General features: G+C 45.3%; 1 protein-coding gene across 1 annotated transcript; it reads right to left on the bottom strand.

The window, feature by feature from the left end:
- Positions 1-10,261: 10,261 nt before the first annotated feature.
- Positions 10,262-21,725, bottom strand: ZC4H2 (zinc finger C4H2-type containing). Its single transcript, XM_020784425.3, has 5 exons — positions 18,102-21,725; positions 14,778-14,949; positions 13,356-13,528; positions 11,841-12,003; positions 10,262-11,143 (listed from the first exon to the last, which is right to left on the bottom strand). The coding sequence occupies exons 1-5, from the start codon at positions 18,152-18,154 to the stop codon at positions 11,030-11,032; spliced, it is 675 nt and encodes a 224-aa protein (XP_020640084.2). The 5' UTR covers positions 18,155-21,725; the 3' UTR covers positions 10,262-11,029.

Genomic DNA, 21,725 nt, shown 5'->3' on the forward strand with positions numbered 1-21,725 from the left:
GACCCTGCTGCCCTGCACTCGGAGATGACCTCCTGAGGCTTGCGATCTTCCTTCCTGGAGGCTCCCTCCTCATCAAAAGGGAGTAGGTCTTCTCTAGTCTGGTTCTCTAGGTTTTGCCTTGGGCTCTTCTCTCTGGGGGGGGGGGGATCTACCACCAAGAACCTCAGGCTCTCCTCTCGATGTGATCCTTCCAGTTGCGGAGTGAGGTCCTAGCTTTCCCCCTCCGAGAAGGACTCTGCCAAGCAGGGCATGACAAGACAATCTGGCAAAAGAGGAGAAGTGATCTGGTGATATTCAAGGTGACTGGCCAACTCTCTGGCATGCTTGAGCTGCGATTTTATGGCTTCTGCTGAAGTTTAGACTGGATGACCCTGGGGGGGCACCCTTCAATTGCTGGTTCTGTCCAAGGTCTGGGAGAGCAGAAACGTCAGCCTCCATATTCCACAGGGGGTGTCACTCTTTTTGAAGGAAACACTCCATCTCCAGGACCTCCGGGATTGTTTTTCCATCACCTCTGGGATCGGTTCTCCATGGCTGGCGTTAAAACACCCCCTTGTTTTGGAGCTGGGCAAAGAACACAAGGCATGAAGGTCTCAGCGTAGTTCTGAAGAAGAACCACTGCTTCTGAAGCTTGGAAGGGGAAATAGCTAAGGGGTAGATCACAGGCATTGCCTTCAGAGGGTGCAAAGTTTTGCCCCCAGCATTTCCAGGCAGGGCTAGGGGAAAAAAATCTCAATTAGAGGGTCATCACCTCTCTGTGTCACCAGCATGAATTAGATGAATTCAAGGTTCTGGCTTGGCAGAATCTAGTCCGCGACCCACACCTTCCACAGGTAGGATGAGCCGTCCTACATCCCTATGGAAATTTTTAACAGTTCTTCCTCTTCATCCACCTGCATCAATCAATACCTCCCAATTTGGTGCAAAGCTTTCTCTTCTTCTTCCACTAATAAAACGTAATACCTACCCGAAGATCGTGCTTGTATAGGAGAAATTCTTGGAGAAACTGAGCTAAATAAAGAAACAAGGGGAGAGGGGGGGGAACAGTTAGCAACAACTGTGTACATACGACAATATTTTATCGCCACCTTGTGCTTGAAGATTGAATTACACCTCCCTTTTGTTTTGTTAAAACTGGGGTTGATGGTGATAACAGAGGTGGTGGTGGTGATGATCTTTTATTTTGGACGATACCATTCAGTTCATCCCAGAAAAGGGACATTTTAGAAATAAATATTTGGGGTGCCTCTTTCAGATATTAGGTGATTGAGCTGCGCAAACTGAGGAGCTGGACGACAACGGATGCAAATCCTGTCTCCAGACGTTCCTCAGGCTGTTCTTTCAGTAGTAAAATTGGAAGCTAAAATATGGGAATCTGTTTTTTCCCTTCTCCTTTTTTTTGTTTTGACAGATCTGAGAAGTCAGTTTTCCTCTCCTGGAGATCCTTCAGGGGGTGCACCAATGCTAAAATGAAAAAAAGAGAGAGAACCTTAAAGTCACCAGAAATCTGTACCACTTATGAAAAATTTCAGATTTGGTACAGGCATGAAATCATGCAGACGAAACCAAACCTAATGGCAAAAAAATGGCCAAAATGATATTTTCGTCCTTTTGGCACTTCATGGGGGGGACAAAACTGATTGTAAAAGACAATGATGCTGGGAAAAAGTGGAAGGCAGCAGAAGAAGAGGAAGGCCGCTTGTGAGATGGATCAACTCAATAAAGAAAGCCACTGCCTGGAGTCTGTAAAATCAAAACAGAGCTCTTAACAACTGGATCCTCGAGGCCATGCGTTCAGAGAGTTGCCATAAGGTGGAAGCATCTTGACAGCTCACAGCAACAACAACATCGGCCGGGGTGAAAAGTGGATCTCATACCCGGTGGCTTGTGGAAGCTGCTGTCCTTCTTTTATTCTCATTGTTTCACTAAAAAGTGTGAGTTAGAGGGAGGTTGGGGGGCTGCCAAGACAGGCTTAAAGACAGACCCATGAATTCTCATGGCTACACTTTGCTCGGGCCTTCCCAAGGCTGGCCCTACCATTAGGCAGCTGGTGACAGTGGCCTCGGGCATCAGATTTGGTTGCTTGTGAGTCACTTTATTGCTAGGGAAGGATAAAGAGGCTTGGGAGATTGGCTGTCAAAGCTTCCGCCCCCACCGGGCTGGCTTAAGGTACCATGCCCTTTGATTTAGACAGGGTGGTGTACCCCTGGAGGATTTGCCTCAGGCAGCAAAATAACTTGGGTCAGCCCTGGAGGCCATAGAGTGCCAAAGCGTCCCCAGTCCATGATTCGCAAAGGACTGACTGCAATTTCAGGCAGGTTCCTTGCCTTTTCTCAGTAATGCAACTGCTCTCTCTCTCTTTCGCTCGCTCTCTCTCTCTCTCACACACACACACACACACAAACACACACAAAGACTGGCTATTGTAAGCTGAAAGCCCAGCTTCACAGCTTGCTCTGTTTAACTGGAGAAAAGTCTCGGATCAAGGGCCATCCACTAAAAAAACGTAGCTGCTGAAGAAGAATCTCTAAGCTGGCGCCTTTATCTTCAAGGTGAAGGATCACCACGCATGAGAATCTAGTGAAGAGGCTAATTCAAAGGACTGGGTTTTTTACTTTATTTCATTTCATTTCCCCCAGCCCAACCTTGAAGTATTCTCAGCAGCCTTAACTTCTTCAGACTCTTTAGTTGAAAGAGAACACTTCAGGAATTTTTTTAAAAAATCCCCCTTTTTCAGATTCCCTTCTGAGGCCTCCCTGACAGTGATTACAAGTATTTCTTTCTTTTAAAAATGTTTCCTTCAATTCAGGACAGCCAGTTTTTTTGACCTTAGAAAGAGAGGGAGAGAGTAAGGAAGGGAAAGGCATTATGAAGAAAAACAGGGAAACAGTTTGAATAAAATGTACAAAGGTTAATTTACCCATCGAGATGCGAATTTGGGAAATAAGAATCATAGACTAATTGAGTCAGAAGGGGACTATAAGGCCATCAAGTCCAACCCTCTGGTTGTGGTTATTATTATTGCTTCGTTCTTTCAGTTGAGGCTCCCTGGATGCTGCTCTAGCTGAGCTTCCTCCAAAACTGAAAGTAATTCCTTACCCTATGTCAGGTGCTGTTTGCAAACAAAAGAAAAATACAGCAAAAGTATTGTCTGGTTCCCTCTAGTGGGCAGTGTTGATACTGCACAAGGAAAAGAATTACAAAAATACAGACGACGGAACAAAACAATAGTTCCTTTGCCACTTAATTGATAAAAGAATGACATAAAATTCAGGCAGGTTTCAATATATTTTTATCCTAACTTCCCTTCGCCTTATTCACCCTTTTCCTAATAAAAATAGCTCATCCACAGTCTGAAAAATATTAAATAAACCCCCCTCCACAGAAATGCACATTTCCACAATGTAATTACCAGAAATGACCACTAGAGGAAGCAGATTATAGTGAACCCTATGCTATGTGTAGGGTTCACTATTATTTGTGGTGTTCAGCATCCATGGGGGGAATGAATCCCCATGGATACTGCAGTCCTGATGTACAGGAAGGTCCCAATCCAAAACAGTTGGCCAAATGCTCATTCGTATGCTTGATTGAAGTTTGGAAAAGAAAAGAAAAAACAACCATCGATTTTGACTTTTGTTTTAATTAAATTATTTAGTTTGGGATACTCCACCTGTCTGTGAGTTATTTTTGGATTTAGTTTTGTCTCGGTGTGGTCCAGGCCAACCATGCACCTCAATTGCCATTCACCATTTGACCAGAGAGGGTAAATTGTCCAGAGATTGGGGGGGGGGGGGAGGAATCCAAGGTCAGGTAAAGAAATCCTTTGGAAATGTCAGGGCTCAATAAAACATCAGATACAAGAAGCACAGTGCAAATTCAAAGTGGGAAAAAAATATTACTCCTGAAATAACCTTCAGACGTGATCGGTCGTCACACGTTCATGGGGAGCTTTATTAAATAATTAATCACATCAGATGATTGAATAGACATGTCCTAGATTTGCCATGTCTGTCCTCTTTCATCTCAGCCCACATTTTTCTATCTGAACAGAGACGCTGTCATGGAAATGAATGGGGCCACTGAAAACAAAGCTTCTCCTTTTATTGTTCCCTTCCCTTCCCTTCCCTTCCTTCCTTCCTTCCCCACCCCCCTACCCCCACCCCACACCCACGCAAAAGGAGATGGAGCAATGACACCCACAGTTCACATTTCTGTAAGCAGGGGGTGCACAGTGATTCCTTTATGGGTGATCCTGATCAATGGACGGAGGGAGCGCAAATTCCCTTGGGAGTTTAATGTGGACTTTGGGAGGAGCTGTCCGAAGTGCTGAAATGTTTTGCTGGTTAAAGTTCAGCCCCTTAGAGAGGTCCTGTAAAATTTCCACTAGAACCCAGAACTCAATAGTCACGTATGTGAATCTGGAGTGAGCACCAGCCTTCAGTGGACTGGAACTAAGTTTCAACAGGTCCAGAGGGTCATTCATTTGCCATTTTGTTGATTTTGCAGGTGGCTGGGACTCTAAACGGCCAAGCTCCAGATGGTTTTAAATCATGTTCTATACCTTGTTCCTCCTCCATATTGTGATTGCTCTTGGAATGCTGGATAATATCAGTGGATAGATTTTTGTTTATAGGCTGCATCTGCCCAAATTTTGTTGCCTCGTGCAGGTTGGCAGCCCTAGTCCCTTACCACATAGTCACTTGAAGATGCAAGCAGTGTTGTGTAGGAAGTTGCCCCCTACAACGTCACCCTATATGCTCCATCACAAACTCAGTATTCTCTGTTGCCAACCTGCCAAAACCTGAGCCTTCCAGATTGGCTCGGAGTCTATTTCCTAAAGAGGGGTGATGGGTTTGTCTTACATCAACACCTCTAGAGTGATGATCAGGTGACTGGAAACCAAGCCCTAGGAGGAAAAATTGAAAGAACTGGGCATGTTTAGCCTTGAGAAAAGAAAACGGAGGGGAGAGAGGAGAGCACTATTTGAATATTTGGAAGGGTAGTCTGAGAGAGGAGGGACAAGATCAGTTCTCTAGATCTTTGATCTAGATTCTGGCATTGAGAAGGGGGTCGGACTTGATGGCCCTAGAAGGCCCTTCCAGCTCCATTTTTCGATGATTCTAGAGGGTGCAGGACTGGCAGAGTCTAACCTTGCTGATGGCATTATTTCAGGGCTTCATGCAGGGGAAGGTCTCCATCACCCACTGCCTGGCCCTTCGGGAACCTTCTACTTGCCAATCAGGGTGGCCAGGGGTGCTGTTTGAAGGACCTCCAGGCACCAGCCCTCTTTCTGAAGGTGCCTTCTATTTGAAAGACTCTTGAGTAGGAGTCTGGTGTAAAGAACTCTAGGGCAGGAGATGCTGGACCTTAACGTTGGCCATCCACACTTACTAGACAGCCAAACCAGCAAAAGTCCTGGGCTTCTGCCTCTGGTCTTCTTCATTGGAGACATGTTTTAATTCTGCTTCAGTTACTGAAAGAGTCATTTCTACACCTAACATGTTCTCTAGCAGCTTCCATGTTCTCTAGACTCACAAAGAGAGTATGGCTTAACAAGAAGCTGACGGGATAAACTAAGATCCAGGTCTATAGAGCCTGTGTCCTGAGCACACTCCTGTACTGCAGTGAGTCCTGGACCCTTTGTGCACGGCAGGAGAGGAAGCTGAACACGTTCCATGTGCATTGTCTCTGGTGCATTTTTGGTATCACCTGGCAAGACAAAGTCCCAAATAGAGTAGTCCTAGAATGAGCTGGAATTTTTCACATGTATACATTACTGAAACAGCAACGTTTACGTTGACTTGGGCACGTCGTGAGAATGGCTGATGGTTAGATTCCAAAGGATCTCCTGTATGGAGAATTAGTGCAGGGAAATCGCCCGAGAGGGAGATCACAGCTGCGATATAAAGACATCTGCAAGCGGGATCTGAAGGCCTTAGGAATAGACCTCAACAGATGGGAAACCCTGACATCTGAGCATTCAGCCTGGAGGCAGGTGGTGCATCACGGCCTCTCCCAATTTGAAGAGACCCTTGTCCAGCAGGCCAAGGCCAAGAGGCAGTCCTAAAAGCAGCCAAACCAGGGAGCTGGACAGGGAACAGATTGCACTTGTCTTCAGTGTGGAAAGGATGGTCACTCTTGAATTGGCCTCCTCAGCCACACTAGACGCTGTTCCAAGTCCTCTATACAGAGCATGTGACCATAGTCTCTCGTGACGGAAGGAGGCCTAATCCTAATCTAACCATTTCTACAGAAACACTGGGTTGCTAAATTGTCTGCCAATCACCGTCCTATGCCATCCTTTTGTGTTGGTGATGTATCAAGCGCTGCCCCATTATGGGGTTGGTTCCCTAGCACTGAGTCATCTTGGCCCTCCCCTAAAGACGTTCTTTTCACTCAACTGATGTCGAAGGAGAGCCACTTTGCTTTCACTGAGTGCTTATGATGCCGTTGAGTTTCTTGTTCAGCTCCTTGTTCCCAGGACAGAGTGATGCTCTTGTTTCTTGACACTATCACCCAAAGCTCTCTGCTCCATTAATGAAAACTTGGCACTGGGAACAGCAGAATTGGAGAGAAAGAATTTATCGGTGTAGCTTTAATTGCAGTGTCATCTAAAGTGTTGCATGTTTGTATTAGTCAAACGGAACATGAAGCCGGGCCATCTGCCAAGCACTCTCCTCTGCCAAAGATTTTTTTCACAAATATAGGAGTGAACGATTCATTCTAATAACAAGGCCGCTCCGCAGAGCTTCTTTCCCACATAGGTAGAACGCTAGCGCAGCGTTGAGACAGATGACTTCACATCTTGGAACAAGGCAAATCTGCCATAGATGGAACTTTTAAGTCCCATCTGTTTTTAAAATTCAGTAGCTTAAGCATAATAATTAGATTTTAACATGATAAGAACCTACTGCGTTTTGGCATGTCTCTTTTTTAAATAAGCCACGAGCTGCTTTGGGTCCAAGATCTGAAGGTAAGGTGTCTTCTTCAGGTTTGCTCTGATTTTTGATATTAGAAGTTCATTATTTGTACCACAATCTACCCCTGATCTTGTTTTGGCAGTAAGAAACAGAGCTCCTCCATCTTACACTTTCTATTATTTACTTGATTTCTGTATTGGCCATCTGGGGATGTCCATATGTACAGTTATCTCTTCGTATTTGCAATAAACAGGTTGTTGGCTTCACAAGATTATGTGAGTCAGTCTCTTGGTTCATCTTTTTCCCCCTTGTGATCTGTAAAAGCAGTGATCCTAGTACAGACTTTTAACTCCACTCACCCCAACGTATCTGTTCACTTTTAGAATTTTTGGCTTATCTTGTTTCATACTTCTGACATTCCAAGGTCTGGCTATGTGCTTTCCAGAACTCTAGACTTTGACTTTTACATCTGTGCAAATCAGAAGCTGAAAGCCCTTTCAGCGTTAGTCTGGTTACTTCTTTAAGACAGAGCTGATCTTCGCTCTTCTCCAGTAGCTGACGGAGTGCCTTCCAACCTGGGAGTCCCATCTTCCAGCACTCTCCCTTGTTTCATTTTTTATTGCCTCATCAAAAGGTTTTCAGAACTTAAAGCAGTCACAAGTGGTTTGCTGGTGCCTTTTTCTGCACAGTATGGACAAGAGGTAGACTGAGTGTCCACTGCCATGATGTTCTCTGAAGTCACCTATTACAATTGTGATGAGATCTGACATGCATCAAGATCTGCTGACACAAGTCCTGGCAAACCCAGATTTTAACTCAAAAACCCATCTCATCACAACAATCAGTCCTGAAATTCTGGACTTTCTCTAACCCCATGTCCATTGGAACTATTTATTCTCTTCTGCTGATGTGATCATTTGATCCTGAAGCAAATGAATATATCTTAGTCCAGGGTCTTGGCTTTAACTGTTTTGCCTTGAGTAACTCTGCTAGGAATCTAGATTCACAGCCAAGATTAGCTTCCCAACAATATTGCCGTCAGATTATCTAAATTTTAGAAATAAAATTGAATTCATTAAAATGAATTAAAATCAATCACTGGCAGTTCTCTTATTCTTCATCCCCCTTCCCTCCATTTTGATTTGGCCCTAGTTTTTTTTTCCAATCCCTGATTTTTTCCCCCAAGTTTTATTTCATTCTTCTTTCAAACTCGCTTATTAAAAAGAAACTCCATAAAAGAGTGAGAAAGTTCTAAATGGATCCACCGGATCTTTAAACTCAATTATGCTTCACAGATCAAATCTGACAGAAGGGCTGACAAAATTAGATGGGTTTCATTCACTGAAACACAACGGCCTTGAGGTCTGTGGAAAATTTGGCTCCTGTAAATAGGAAGGAATTGTGTTACTTTTAAAAAATTGCACCTGGAAAGCAAATGAATTACTTGTTCTGGATTGGATAATACTTTTTTAAAAATCTCTAAAAGATTAGAAACAAGGCAGAACTCTTTAATCAAGGAAAGATGGCATGCCGCGGATGCAGTACCATCTTCATCAGGTTACGAGAACCCTTAGAACTCAAAATGTTGAATTAACACTGTTAGTAAGAGCAATGAAGTATTTTTAGAAAGCAGCCTTTCTTCCACCCCTGCCACAAGGTTTTCCAAATGCTCTTCTTGGCTTTGAATCAAAGCCATTCTAAATGCTGTCTGTCTTCAGCAGAGGAGGTGCGCGCAGAAGAGAGCAAGAGATAATTAAGGCAGTCTGTCTTCTTTACTATTTACAGAGGACGAAAATTTCCACGGACCTGTAGGCAATTGGGCTGCAGTGAATTAAACCAGTCTAATTGTGTCAGCGCTGCTGCCGGATCTGATAGGGGAAGTGTAACTGAGTTAAAGATCCGGCGAATCCATTTAAAGCTCACCTTCAAAGAGTCTATGGCTTTAAACTGCAGATCTTGATCTGAGATTCATGGCAAACTTTAATCCTTCTTAACTAGGTCATTTTCTCGTTCCCGTGCCTCTACTTATCACGGCTGTCCTAGGGTGTTATAATTGCCATGGCCCCCAGCATGGCTATTGGAAGTTTTATATAATTAGACAATCCATTTCCATGGAAATGTGTGATGTAGTGGATAGAATGCCAGACTATGACTCAGAAGACCTGGATTCGGATGCCCAATTGGCTGTGGAAACTCACTGGAAGCGGCAATGATAAAACCACTCCTTAAATATCTCATATATCTTGAAAACTCTTTTCTGACGTTGGTTGCAAGACGCACTTGTATGAAGTTCTGTTTATTTTGTTTTCAGCGGCTCCCTGTCCTGGGTGGATGTATCGACAAATACAAAGACTTTGGATATCTCATATATCTTGAAAACTCTTTTCTGACGTTGTTTGCAAGACGCACTTGTATGAAGTTCTGTTTATTTTGTTTTCAGCGGCTCCCTGTCCTGGGTGAATGTATCGACAAATACAAAGACTTTGGAATTTGGTTGAATGATTAATTGGGACGGAGTAAAAATCCCAGTGGAGATAGCATAAGACGCAGAAAACAGCAAGGATTTAAAGATGCTTTGAGAACATCAATTGTACAGTGGTGCCCTGCATAGCGAGGTTAATCCGTTCCAGATTAACCCTCACTATGAGGAAACATCACTAAATGGGACGCAAAATGTCATTGGAACGCATTAAACTTAGTTTAATGTGTTCCAGTGGCTTCTATACTCACCGTTAAGCGAAGTTTCCTCATAGCGCCGCCATTTTCACGCCCTTGGTAAGCGAGGGCAGGGTGCGAAAATGGTTGTGGCGGCCATTTTGGGTCGTCCAGCGGCTGTTTTGGAGCCGCCGAACAGCTGATTTCCCCGCGTCGCAATGCGAAGACCGGTAAGCAATACGCTTACCGATCTTCGCAATGTGAGTTTTGGCCATAGAGGCCATCGGTAAGCGATCGCATTAGCGATCTCAAAAAAGAGATGGCTATGCGATTTCGTCATTATACGGTGCGCTCGTTAAGCGAGGCACCACTGTGCTGTGCTATGGATTCTTCGCTGGCTGGATAGCTCAGAGGTTTAGGTATCTGGTTGCAGAGCCAGACGTTGTGAGTTCAATTCCCCACTGTGAAGGCTGCATAGTCCAAGAACACCCTTGGAGTTGGCTGCATGTGGGCATAGCTGTCTGTGGGTTGGGTGGCCCAAGACCCATGGCCGCCCTAGATACGAGAGCACTTCCTGCATCACTCTTTGGCTTGTCTCATAGCTGGCAACAGGGTGTGTAAAACAGGGGTGAAATTATCAAGGCTATGCAAAAAAACAGGGGGGGAAAAAGCAAGTCTGCAAATTCATACAAGAGAACTGGTCTTTGTACATAGGTTATACAGAATATGGATTCGCTTAACACAAAGCCTCAATATTTCTGTAAGTACAGAAGATACACACAAGTGGGTTATATCTTGTGGGTGGGAATAGGGGAAGAGTAAGTAAAAGTTAAAAACACCATGAAGTCAAACATATACATATTTTTTTTGTAGTACTGAAGACTCTTAAGCACCAGGAAATACGGGGAAAGTAGAACCTCAGTACAAATATATTGTAGCTGGCAAAACCAATCAGGGAATGCAAAGCGGTGACATTTTGGGCAGCTGAATAAAAAAAGAAAGAAGGAAAGAAAAAGGCTTCAGTCCATCTATTTCAAAAAGAAAGAAAAGAAGAAACGTATTATTAAAATGGATAGAGGCTGCCCTTAATTTTCTTTGTTTTTTTTTTAAAAAAGTCCTTCTGCCTTCACCTTAATGACCGGCGGAGGTCTCCCTTTGTGTGCAGAGTCCGAAAAGCAGAATGACTGATACTTTACAACGGTAGCACCCTCGGTTTCCTACAAAGCAAAAGATCAAATACCAGACCACAAGTGAGCCCAAACAGAACAGTTGTGCTTACATCACGCTGAACGAGAACAGAGGAACACTCAAAAAGTTTGCACTCCGAAGACTTCTGACCACATGTACAGTTCTACTGGAAAGAAGGAGGGGGAGAGGCTGGGTTGAATCACAGGCTTTCTTGGCAAGTGTTTTCTTTTCTTATGCTTTTCCCCCCTTTCTGTCCCTGCTTCTCATTCGTCTTGCTTCCTCTTGGGCTTTTTGGGATTCCGAGAGCGGCTTTTCGCTTTACACAGAGGGCAGATGGGCGCGTTACGGTGGATTTGCTGGTGGCAGGACAAGCAAGCCTGAAAAAGAATAAAAAGCAGGGCCTGAAACTCCGGATACATGGTCTAACCCATTGGCAGCTGTCATGCTATCTTGTAACTCTGCATTTCACTCCAGCTGAAAAAGCCCTTCTCTCTGCTTGGAACCTCTCGTGATTGAATTAGGGACAGGGGTGTTCCTGCTAGGTGTGCGTCTCTAGTCTCTTCACCTGGAGCATTGCAACCTGACCGAGAAAACCCCCAATCATTCAGAGCAGCTCTCTCTTTGCACTAGAATTTGGGGGTGGGGTGAACCCGATGGGCAGTAGACTGCAGGCCTAGTTAGGCCTAGCTTTTTGGTACAGAAAGAAAACTCCCAGCTAGCCCTGGGGCAGGAACAGGAAGCTTGGGCAGAGCTAGGCCGAGCTTGGCCTTAAAGCCTCCCAGTCAAGGCCTTTCTCCCAGGTGAGCCAAATTTAGTAAAGTGCTTGTCAGGTAGAACTTGCAGAATTGAAAATTATGAGATTTGGAATCCAAAATTTAAAAAACAGATAATAAATCCCATCTCTACCAGAAGCTTCTAGGACTGACAATTCTCCCTCCTCCCCACACCAGCCAGAAGAGCGTATATGGGGAAGAGGCGGGAGGAACTTAGCGGGGGACCGCGTGTTTCCCAACCTTTCCCGTAAGTTTCGTTTTGCAGCTAGACCGTCAGCATGACACCATGGCCGGCCCTCACCTTCATGGGTGGCGGCTGCTGCCTGAACGTCGCCGTCTGCCGAGTGTCCTGTTTCCTCGCCACCTGCAGCTGCTGAGCGGCTGCGGCCGCGGCCGCCAACGATTCGGGGATCGGCGGCTCCTGAGGCTCCGTCTGCCACTCAGCTTTCTGCTTTTCAAAGTAACTAGACCGAGAAGGTGAAAACAAGAACAAGATTGTGAAAGACCTACGATTTTAGGCAACAAAGCCGGTTCGTTCGTTTGTTCGAATCAGGATCGTCTTTGCTGGTTCCGTGAAAAATGGGCATGAAATGGCAATGGCATTAAAATGTAACAGTGCTAACGCAATGGGAACAAAGTCTGTTTCCTCTAGAGGCATCAAGGGACATTACTCCCCTCGCAAAGAGGATTAACCGAGGACGAGTTTCAGGTGAAATTCCCAGGCCTTGAAAACACTCAGACAAACATAAGGAGAAAAGGAACGCTCCAAGAACCGTCCCGTGCAGGCAGCCTATGATCATAAAGACCCCGATCCTGGCCTGGGGAACCTTTGGGTTACCAGATGTTCACAGAATTATAGAATTGTAGAGTCGGAAGGGACACCCGGTGTGGTGGAGTGGATAGAGCGATGGACTAGAACTCAAGAGGCCCGAGTTCAAATCCCTACTCAGTCATGGAAACTCACCAAGGGAGTGGAACTGGTAAAATGACTCCTTAATATCACACTTACCTTGAAAGCCCTATTAAGTTGGTTCTAAGTTCATGGCACAGAACATAACAGAGCTGGAAGAATTAAAGCCAGCAGGATATAGTGGATACGCTGATGGACTAAGACTCAAGAGATCTGGGTTCAAATCCCCACTCAACCCTAGAACCTCAGTGGGGCTGACTCCTTAAATATCCCACGTGTCTATATCCCGTTATTTCCTATTCCTTTCAACTGCAACCAGAGATGCTTGGAGGAATCAGCATCTATCGTTCTCAGACAGACGCAGGTGTGATGCTACTGGCAGAAATGGCAGCCCGGGGTTGAGTGCTTCCCACCTGAGCGAACACCAAGCAGATCAATCCGTCTGATGCCCATCACCCACCTAGTGTGCATTCCCACCCACCCAACGCCAGGCATCATGGAATGAAAACAGAGGTAGCTGTGACTGCCCTGAAACCAGTCCCGAAATCCCTACTGCAGAAATACCCTTGTGACACTAACCAAAAAGGCACAAAAAAGTGTGATCATACAGATCACAAATCCTCGCAGTTTGCACGGTGCATTAATATTCACCTGATTTATTCCTTTACGCCAGGAGTCAGTACAATTCCCCATCTAATCAGCTTTCAAAATGGCTTTTCGTTTATGTTTTAATAACAGATGTTGTATTGTTTCTTTTAAAAAAAGACAAGTATTATAACACATGGGAAAAACAGAGAACTTTTTAGACTCCTGTTGTAAGCTGACATGAGTCCTAGTTTTTTTTTGGGGGGGGAAGATGGGTCACAGATCCAACAAACGGGCGAAGCAAGAGATGCATGAGCTTACTCGAGAGAGAGCTTCTCTTCCTCCTCACACAGATCCGGCAACCTCTGCAAGCCCAAAGTCATCCTCAAGGCGTCCACGTGCTCCTTCAGTGGCTTGTACTCCTCGTGCAGACGACGCGTGGATTCCAAGAGCTTGTTGAGGTCATTCTCGGACTGCTTGATGGTGTTCTCCATCTAGAACGGGAGCAAGGCAGCATTGGTGGAGGAGGCGTTGCCTTGATGCACAGCGGGATGTGACACGGGGCTGAGCACAGGGCCTGCTTCATTCAGGGGAATGTTGACAGCGTGGGGCAGTGGCTAGAGCACCAGACTGGGATGGCCAGGTTCTGTTTCCCAATGAGCAATGAAACTCACTAGGTGACCTTGCACCCATCATTCCCTCTTGGACTGGCTAACCTCGCAGGGTTATTCTGAGCACAAAGAGAGCCACACACTCTCTCCTCCTTGAGCTCACAGTCAGAAAGGCAGGATATAAATCTAACATATAAACGAATAAATAGTCCAAGGGACCAAGAAAAAAAAATTCAGAATGGGGATTCATCAGGGCTGTGCATGTTTTGTGATCCTGAAGGAATGAAGAAGTGGAACAGTAAGAGTGTTATGCTGGGTTGCTGTTTTATGTGGGGCAGAAATAATTCCAGTAGGACCCTTTTATCTACAGGATTGGTATCCAACATTTTGCTTATCTGCCGTCTGCCAATATTAAAAATGTTAAAAGAAAAAAACAGAAATATGTATGTCCACAATGTAATTACAAGAACTAGCCATCAGAGGGAGTGATAGAGCAAGCTAAGTATCGGGTGCACTGTTATCTGCAGGTTTTGGCATCTATGAGAGGGGCTTGGAACTGCTCCCCCACGGATACCAGGGGGGGTCCTACCGTCTGCTTAATAATATTTGCAATCAAAATTATGGAAAATTGACCTAAATCCAACTGATTCATCGAGTCATGTTATAGGCGGCAGGTCTTACCAGTCTTCAGTCATATTCAAGTTTTAGTTCCCCTTATTCACTTTATTACCTAGGAACAGGTACGTGTAACTGAATTACATCAATGGCACTTTAAAAATTAAGAATGATGTTAGAAAACAAAACTCAAGGCCTCCACTTTGCTTTCTGTCTGTGAAGCGGTGAGGCAGGACCCCCCGCACCAAAAGGAGGAGGGCTGCTGAAGGTGTGGCTCTTCTGGACTACAAACCCCACCATGCTTCACCACTCAGGATGGGATTGGCTTTTCAATCACATCTGGAGAGCACACACACCTTCTCCACCCACAGCTGTGCCTTGCTTTGCTCAGAAACAAGTCCCGTGGGCTGCGAAAGGGGTTACACTTGCCCGGTCACCATGCGGGCTGGGGGAATATGGGAATTGGAGTCCAGAAAACCAATATTCCCCCCCACACACACCGTCTCTGTTCACTTACGACGTTGATGTCGGCATGGATGAGTCGCAGCTCTTCCACGTGCGCCATCTTCTCCTGCAGCAGAAGGTCCATCTCCTGCTTGTACTCCTTCAGATGCCTCTCTTCCGACTCCAGCGCCTCAAACTCAGCCTTCAAGCGGGCCTTGATCTTCTCCATTTGCAAAGTCTTGTTTCTGGCCAGGGAAGGGGTTAGGGGGGGAGGAAGAAACCACATGGAGAAGATCAAAGCTGCCAGAGCCTTTCAGCATTCAACGGCTCTTCTAGGCTGCCAAGGTGAGGCGGACCTGGGCACAGGTGGGGCTAAAAGTGGCACTCCGCCGTGTTGGCAGGGTGTGTGTGTGAGAGACAGAGAACGTGAGTGTGAGAAAAAGAACAAGTGGACATGAGAAAGTGCAACAGAAAGAGAGAGGGAGGAAGGGAGGGAGGGCAAGGATCCTATTGAGTATTTACCTGCATGGACCATCTGCTGTGAAAGCTATATGTGGTCACGAACTTGATCCTGTGACCCAGTTGTACCACTGCCTGCACACTGGCGGGGCCACACACACCCCAATATTGATACAAGACACCAGGCAATGTGTGTGGAAGAGAAAGGAGGACGTGTAGAGAACAGAAGAAAGCCGAGAGGATGGCTTGAAGAAGGTGCTCACCCGGTCGATCCCTTGGTGGCCACCGCTGGTTGGCTTTCTTCTCAGAAGGAGAAGACCAGGCAGCTGGTTGCCCATGACCGGTGTACTCAGATGGGCAGCGGCTGTCCTGGGACTCAGACAGAGATTTCCCCCAGTCCGCTTTGGAAATGGCAGGAACTGAATCGGGGACCCAAAGGGAAAGCCTGCATGCTGCGGCCGAGTGACAGCCCCTTCCCTTGTCAGATCCTGTTGCTGCCGCTCCTGCCACATCTAAGCCAGCAACCTCTTCAAAGCGGCCCCGTGACCTGCACTGCTTTAGGTACACCGCTTCTGTCTTCATGCGGCCTCGTTAAAGCTTCAATGAGAGCCCCACTGAGCTCTCCGCTGCCCTCAAATCCTCAGCTGCAGAGGTGATCAGAGACGATGGTGGTGCCCCTGTTCTCATTATGAAGGCTGGAGGTCAAGGTTCCTTTTGCCCATCTGAGAAAGCGTGGGAGAAAAAGTCCTCCCCGGAGCGCCATCTCTGGTCTCCTTTTTTTTTTTTTTTTACCTTTCCCAAGACCTTTGGATAAATGGGAAGATGAAAGCCAGTGGGATGATAGTCTTACATTGAGGGCATAGAATTGTAGAATAATGAAGTTGGAAGGGGCCAACTCCTTGCTCAAGGCAGGAATCCAAATCAAAGGATATCTGTCAGGTCGTTGTCTAAGTTTCTCTTGAAGCGCTGGAGCGCTCACCACCTCCCGAGGTCAATGGTTCCATTGTCATACCACTCTAACAGCTAGGAAGCTTTTCCTTGGATTCAACCGAAATCTGGCTTCCTTTAACTTGACCCCACCATTGCTTTGTCCTGCACTCTGGGATGATCGAGAACCTGGGGGAGAATGCTAAATTGATGCTTTCGATGGACTATTTCTCCCATCATCCTTCCCCACTGGCTAGGTCAGATACATCTGATGGGAGCTGTGGGCGTGTGATATCTGGGAGGCTGCAGGTTCACAACCCATCTTTATTATTATTATTATTATTATTTGATCCACATATATATATAACAAGCTCAAGGCAAGAATACACAGCCCACACCATAACGCTCACAACATCAGGGCTCACCGGTGACTCAAACTCTACACTGCATTACTCTTCAATTATTTAATAACTCAACGCTCAAGATGAACAGAGGAGGAGAGAAGAAGACCACTATGCTCAGTAAAAGAGCCTTTGGTTTGCTGTCAGATAGTCCCATGCTTATTTATTTATTAGTTACTTGTTTATTAGGTAATTAATCCACCTTTCCTAGTTACCTAATCTGCCCATCCTGGTCAAAGTAGGCCAGACTTGGAATGTGGGGCTGATCCCAGGTTGCAGAGAGAGTTCTGTGATTCAACGTGGGCTTCACAAAGGCTCTCCCAAGTTCCAGCGCTCTAACCACTACACTCCATGACTTCATCCTTACCGTCAAAAGCAAAACTGAACCTGAAACAGAGGATTCCCCAGTTTATATCCTTGCCTGCCATCCCCGGACGTAGAAAACCGCAAACCATACTGCCTTTCGTTATGGGCTCTTTCCAAAAATAATTTTTGAAAATTTCTGCACACACGGGCACACCTTCCAACGTTGTCATTTTCAGAGCTTCTCGTGTCAAAGCTGTCCGATGCCTGCCGGTCCAAAAAAGGAAGTTCCACTGAATTTGGTACAGGCGGCTGCAAATAGCTTGAGGTGTTTACAAGATTTTCCATTTTTCTGACTGCAGTCCAATGCACAGTTACTACAGAGCAAGATTCCTAAAAACCCAGTGGATCTTCCTTCTGAGTAATCTCCCATAGGATCATGCCACCTCTCTCTAACGGAGTGGGATTTCATAGGAAAATCTCTCTAAGGATAGCAGAAAAGCCTTTTTAAAAAAGAGAACAATTTAGATTTGAAACCCATGCCATGTTTCTCTGGCTGTAAACAATCTTTATCCAAATCCTCTATAAACAGCAAGACTACTAGTAAGAAACAAGGCACCCCTGAACCTGGGTGATTCCAAATAAAGCTTTGTGCTCATCACACACTCAACCGTGTGTTGTTTTGAGAAAGAGCACCAGGAAATATGTAAGGCGGCTTTTTGTGTGAGGGGCACAGACCCTGCCTAGCATTTCTCCGGCACAGGAGCAGCCCTCTCCAACAGGCAAAAAGAGAGAGAGAAAAGGAATGGAATAGAGACAAGGAATTTATCCTGCAACCCTGCACAAACAGTGGACCAGGGAGTAAGCCCCTCCTCACCTTATCGGACTTCATAAACAGCCATACAGTCATTAGAGCATCTCCTCTCCAGCAGAATGATAGGAAAGCAGAGGGCCACGAAAATAATAAGCACAGCAGCAGCGGTTGAATAAATCACAGTGATAGTAACAGTAATAATAGGAAGAACCAGATCATCATCATCAACAACAATAATAATATCAGGCCATCCTCTCCCACGTACCCATTCCAGGTGAAAGCAACTGCGCATTTGGCTTCCTTAAAACACCCCCCCAAATCAGTGTGGGGTTTTTGCAAACACGTCCCCGCCAATTTTTAGGGCTCGATTTCTGATTTTTTTTAGGCTGGACCCGTTGCTCCCCACCCCCACCCCATCCTTGCAACATCCATGCTGAGAAATAATAATATTAGTAACAATAACAATAACAACAACAACACGCCAAGCCTCTACCTGATTTCTTTGATGCTTTCAAGTTTGCACATGATTTCTTGCTCATCAGCCATGCTTTTTTTTTTTGTGCGAGCTCCCCCCCCCCTTTTTTTTTTTCAAGGATGCAACCCTCGCGCGAAAGATGCAAAAGGATGCTAAAGGGGGAAAGGCAGGCGGGCGCGGAGGAGGAGGAGGGGGCGAATCCCAGGGAGAAGGAGGGAAATCCGATACAAAAGAGACAATGTCGCTTTGCTGGGCGCAAAGGCTGTAGTAGGGGTGTGTGTGTGTGTGGGGGGGGGAGGCAGCAAAACCTCTTGGGACTTGGAGTCCGGCGCTGGATAGCGGGCCAGGTTCCCGCAGGCGGCGCGGACTACAAGGCCCAGCATGCTCAGCGCTCAGCTCTGCCCGGGCTTCTCTCTTTCCGGCGATCGAGGCTCCGTCGTTCCATTTGTCACATCGAAATACATGTACATCGAAGGTGGCCGGGAGCGCAAGGCGAATTGGGGCGGGGGGGGGGCGCTCCTTGCAGCCAAATCCACCACCACCACCACCCGGAATAAAGAGATTTTAAAAAGGGACATTTCCAGCAGGCAGGAGCGCCTTCGCTTTGGGGACGCGTCTGTTTCCTTCTTTTTTTTTTTCCAAAAAAGAAATATGATTGCAGAATGAAAGGTTCGCCTGCTGCTGCAAATGTCAACACAAGAAACAGACAGAAACCCACAACAACATGGATACTGTTGCATCCCGTGTTGATTCTACAGAATGCAACAAAATTGAACCAACTTCCTGAAGGTATTCTCAAAGGCTTTCGCGGTCGGGATCCGAGGGCTCCTGCACGCTTATGTCATCTTTTGCTTCTTTTTAACACGCACACGCGTGTAAAAACAAGCACAGGATGAAAGGGACAGGCAGGGAATTCTGTAAGCCTGGTTAAATTCTAGAAAAGCAACATTTGTAACAGGTAAGCAAAGTCTGATGATTTCCCTGGGTAACCTAGTCAATTTCCAGGGGGAAATTAACCAGCTCGCCTCTGGCCCTCCAGGTGGAATTTTGGACTACAACTCCCATGACCCCGTTGGCCACACTAACTAGGGGAGACCGAAGTAATACTCTGTCCACCTTTCAAGGGTCAGCCTTTCCTCCCTCCTGCTGTTGAGGGGCCAGAATCTTAATTGCATTCCTGTAAGGTATCTGTAACTATAACTTGCCGCAGCTAACTGTGACTAATTGAAGAGGTGTCTCTCCCCCCCCCACCGCCACCAGCTTGGTCATGTGTCTGCAAATACACCTGACTGTGGAACTGACATGCACCCCTCCAGTACACAAGGCTTAAGCAAGACCAGTGAGATTCGCTCTCTAAAGATCACTTCGTGGGGTGACATCGGGTGTGCTGCCATCCTGCCAAGTCAGTCCTGCTCTCGTTCCTTCCAAGAGACCAGCTTCCTCCAATTTCCAGGACACACATTCCTCTGAAGTGAGATTTAATTAGAGGGATTACAACTGATTGCTTGAAGTGGGTTGATGGACATTATCTGGCAGTGAAAATTTCCCTTGGTTGCTAAGACACTGAGACAGAGAGAGCGAGAGAGAGAAAATATCAAGTTGAAGAGACAGTGAGAAAAGATGTCACAAGGATGGTACATCGTGGCCTCCATCCTTTGCAGCTTACCTTCTTTATTAGTCCTACACATTTTTGTTATTCCTATTGTTTTTCTCCCAAATCAGCTGGTTTTGTGTGGTTTTCTCCCCCAGTTTCATCATCTCATATGTGAATGAAAAGTTACTCAGGTTCCTTTAGCAACCAGCCTACTGAGACCGCTGTCATTAACACAAATGAGTTTAATCACATTGCCTCTAAGGAGAAGCCTCTAACTGGCGTGTACAATTAGGCACACTGATGTTGATTTAAAAAATGCAAAAACAAACGAACTCAGAGGGGCTTGAACTGTAGGATTCTTTGCTAGCTGTTCACTCAGCTGAGTTCACTCAGTTGAGCAATAGGAGAAGGAAAAATTTGTTGCAGATTTAGAGAAAGTTTTCATGCCCTCACCCGGGGAATTTGAGGTATGCATGTAGGTAGACTGTACTGTATAGGATCAAATTAGTGTAAAGAATTTCTGGCTCAGTTGCTTTCCCCTTCTTCTGGCTGATAGACAGAAGGATTACTTTCCCTTAACAGTCTTACGCTGATCATGATGGAACAACCTTCCAGACTATTATGTTGTTTCACATGAAGGGTCAATTATTTAGTTGTTTAATTTTAGTTTTTTCTTAACAAGAAAAAATGCTTATTGAATGTTTCTAGAGATTGCTGCTGAAGAAGGCTCAATGATTTTTGCTAGCCAGATTATGCACACAACGCTGATGCTGGCAAATGGCTTTTAAGCTTTTAAGCTTGGCCCCAGTAGACATTGATTTGACTTGGCAACAGTCATCCGTACCTTAGCTATATCTAATCTTGACTACTTCAGTGCCCTCAACATGGGGACACCCTTGAAGAGTGTTCAGCCACTTCCGGTGGCAGAGCATGACACTGCTAAGCTGCAAAGAGGTATAGGTTCTACCACTGTCTGCAGAGGCCCACTTCACGGGGAGAAGTTTCCCCTATGAAAGCATGGCACATTTTCCTCTCTGGGTTGCAGTCAATTCCTGCTCTTGCTATTATTTTTTTTCAGAATGATATGAAGACTTATCTCAACAATTTGTTGCTGTTTAGTCATTAAGTCGTGTCCGACTCTTTGTGACCCCATGGAGCAGAGCACGCCAGGCCCTCCTGTCTTCCACTGACTCCCGGAGTTGGGTCAAAGTCATGTTGGCTGCTTCAATGACCCTGTCCAACCATCTCATTCTCTGTCGTCCCCTTCTCCTCTTGCCTTCACACTTTGCCAACATCAGGGTCTTTTCCAGGGAGTCTTCTCTTCTCATGAGATGGCCAAAGTACTGGAGCCTCAGCTTCAGGATCTGTCCTTCCAGTGAGCACTCAGGGTTGATTTCCTTCAAAATGGATAGGTTTGTTCTCTTTGCAGTCCAGGGGACTCTCAAGAGCCTCCCCCAGCACCACAAACTATCTCAACAAACTCTCCTTTTAAACTCTTTCACTAGTCATTGTGACATTTTTAATGTCATAAGCGATTGATTACTGTGTCTTTAATGGGTTTATTGCCTAGGTTCAGTGAAAACAAAGCACTGTGCACTCCTGAGAATCCCAAATTTATTTCATTGGGAGTTTTTTTGTAGACTGCCGTCTACCTCTTTTATTGCACTTCTGTTCCTCTGCTGGGCTAGACTCGAGGACTCAAGGTGACAAAAGGTACGGTTGAAGCAGGTCAAAAACAAAGTTTTTAAAACATAGAGCTTTTTTAGAACTGGGGAGATAATAAAAAGTAAATAAAATTAAAAAGGTAATAAAATATAATAAATGATAATTAATAAAATAAAGTAATAAAAATAAAATAATGTAAAAATAATATGATATAAAATATTATAAGTAATATGATATAATAAAATTACAATATGATGATAATTATATAGTTATGAGGCTATATATAATATAATATAATATAATATAATATAATATAATATAATATAATATAATATAATATAATATAATATAATATGGTTTACATTATATATATATTTATATAT

The sequence above is a fragment of the Pogona vitticeps genome, chromosome 11 (genome assembly GCF_051106095.1).
Source record: "Pogona vitticeps strain Pit_001003342236 chromosome 11, PviZW2.1, whole genome shotgun sequence".
Lineage (NCBI taxonomy): Eukaryota > Metazoa > Chordata > Lepidosauria > Squamata > Agamidae > Pogona > Pogona vitticeps.

Bases quoted from the DNA above. Each gene is read 5' to 3' on its own strand.
- ZC4H2 (XM_020784425.3), bottom strand. From the start codon at position 18,154: ATGGCTGATGAGCAAGAAATCATGTGCAAACTTGAAAGCATCAAAGAA. The intron at 14,950-18,101 runs GTAGAGGCTTGG...TTCCCTGGCCAG, and splicing joins GAAAGCATCAAAGAAATCAG to AAACAAGACTTTGCAAATGG. The intron at 11,144-11,840 runs GTGAGGGCCGGC...ATTCTTTTTCAG, and splicing joins AGCAGCCGCCACCCATGAAG to GCTTGCTTGTCCTGCCACCA.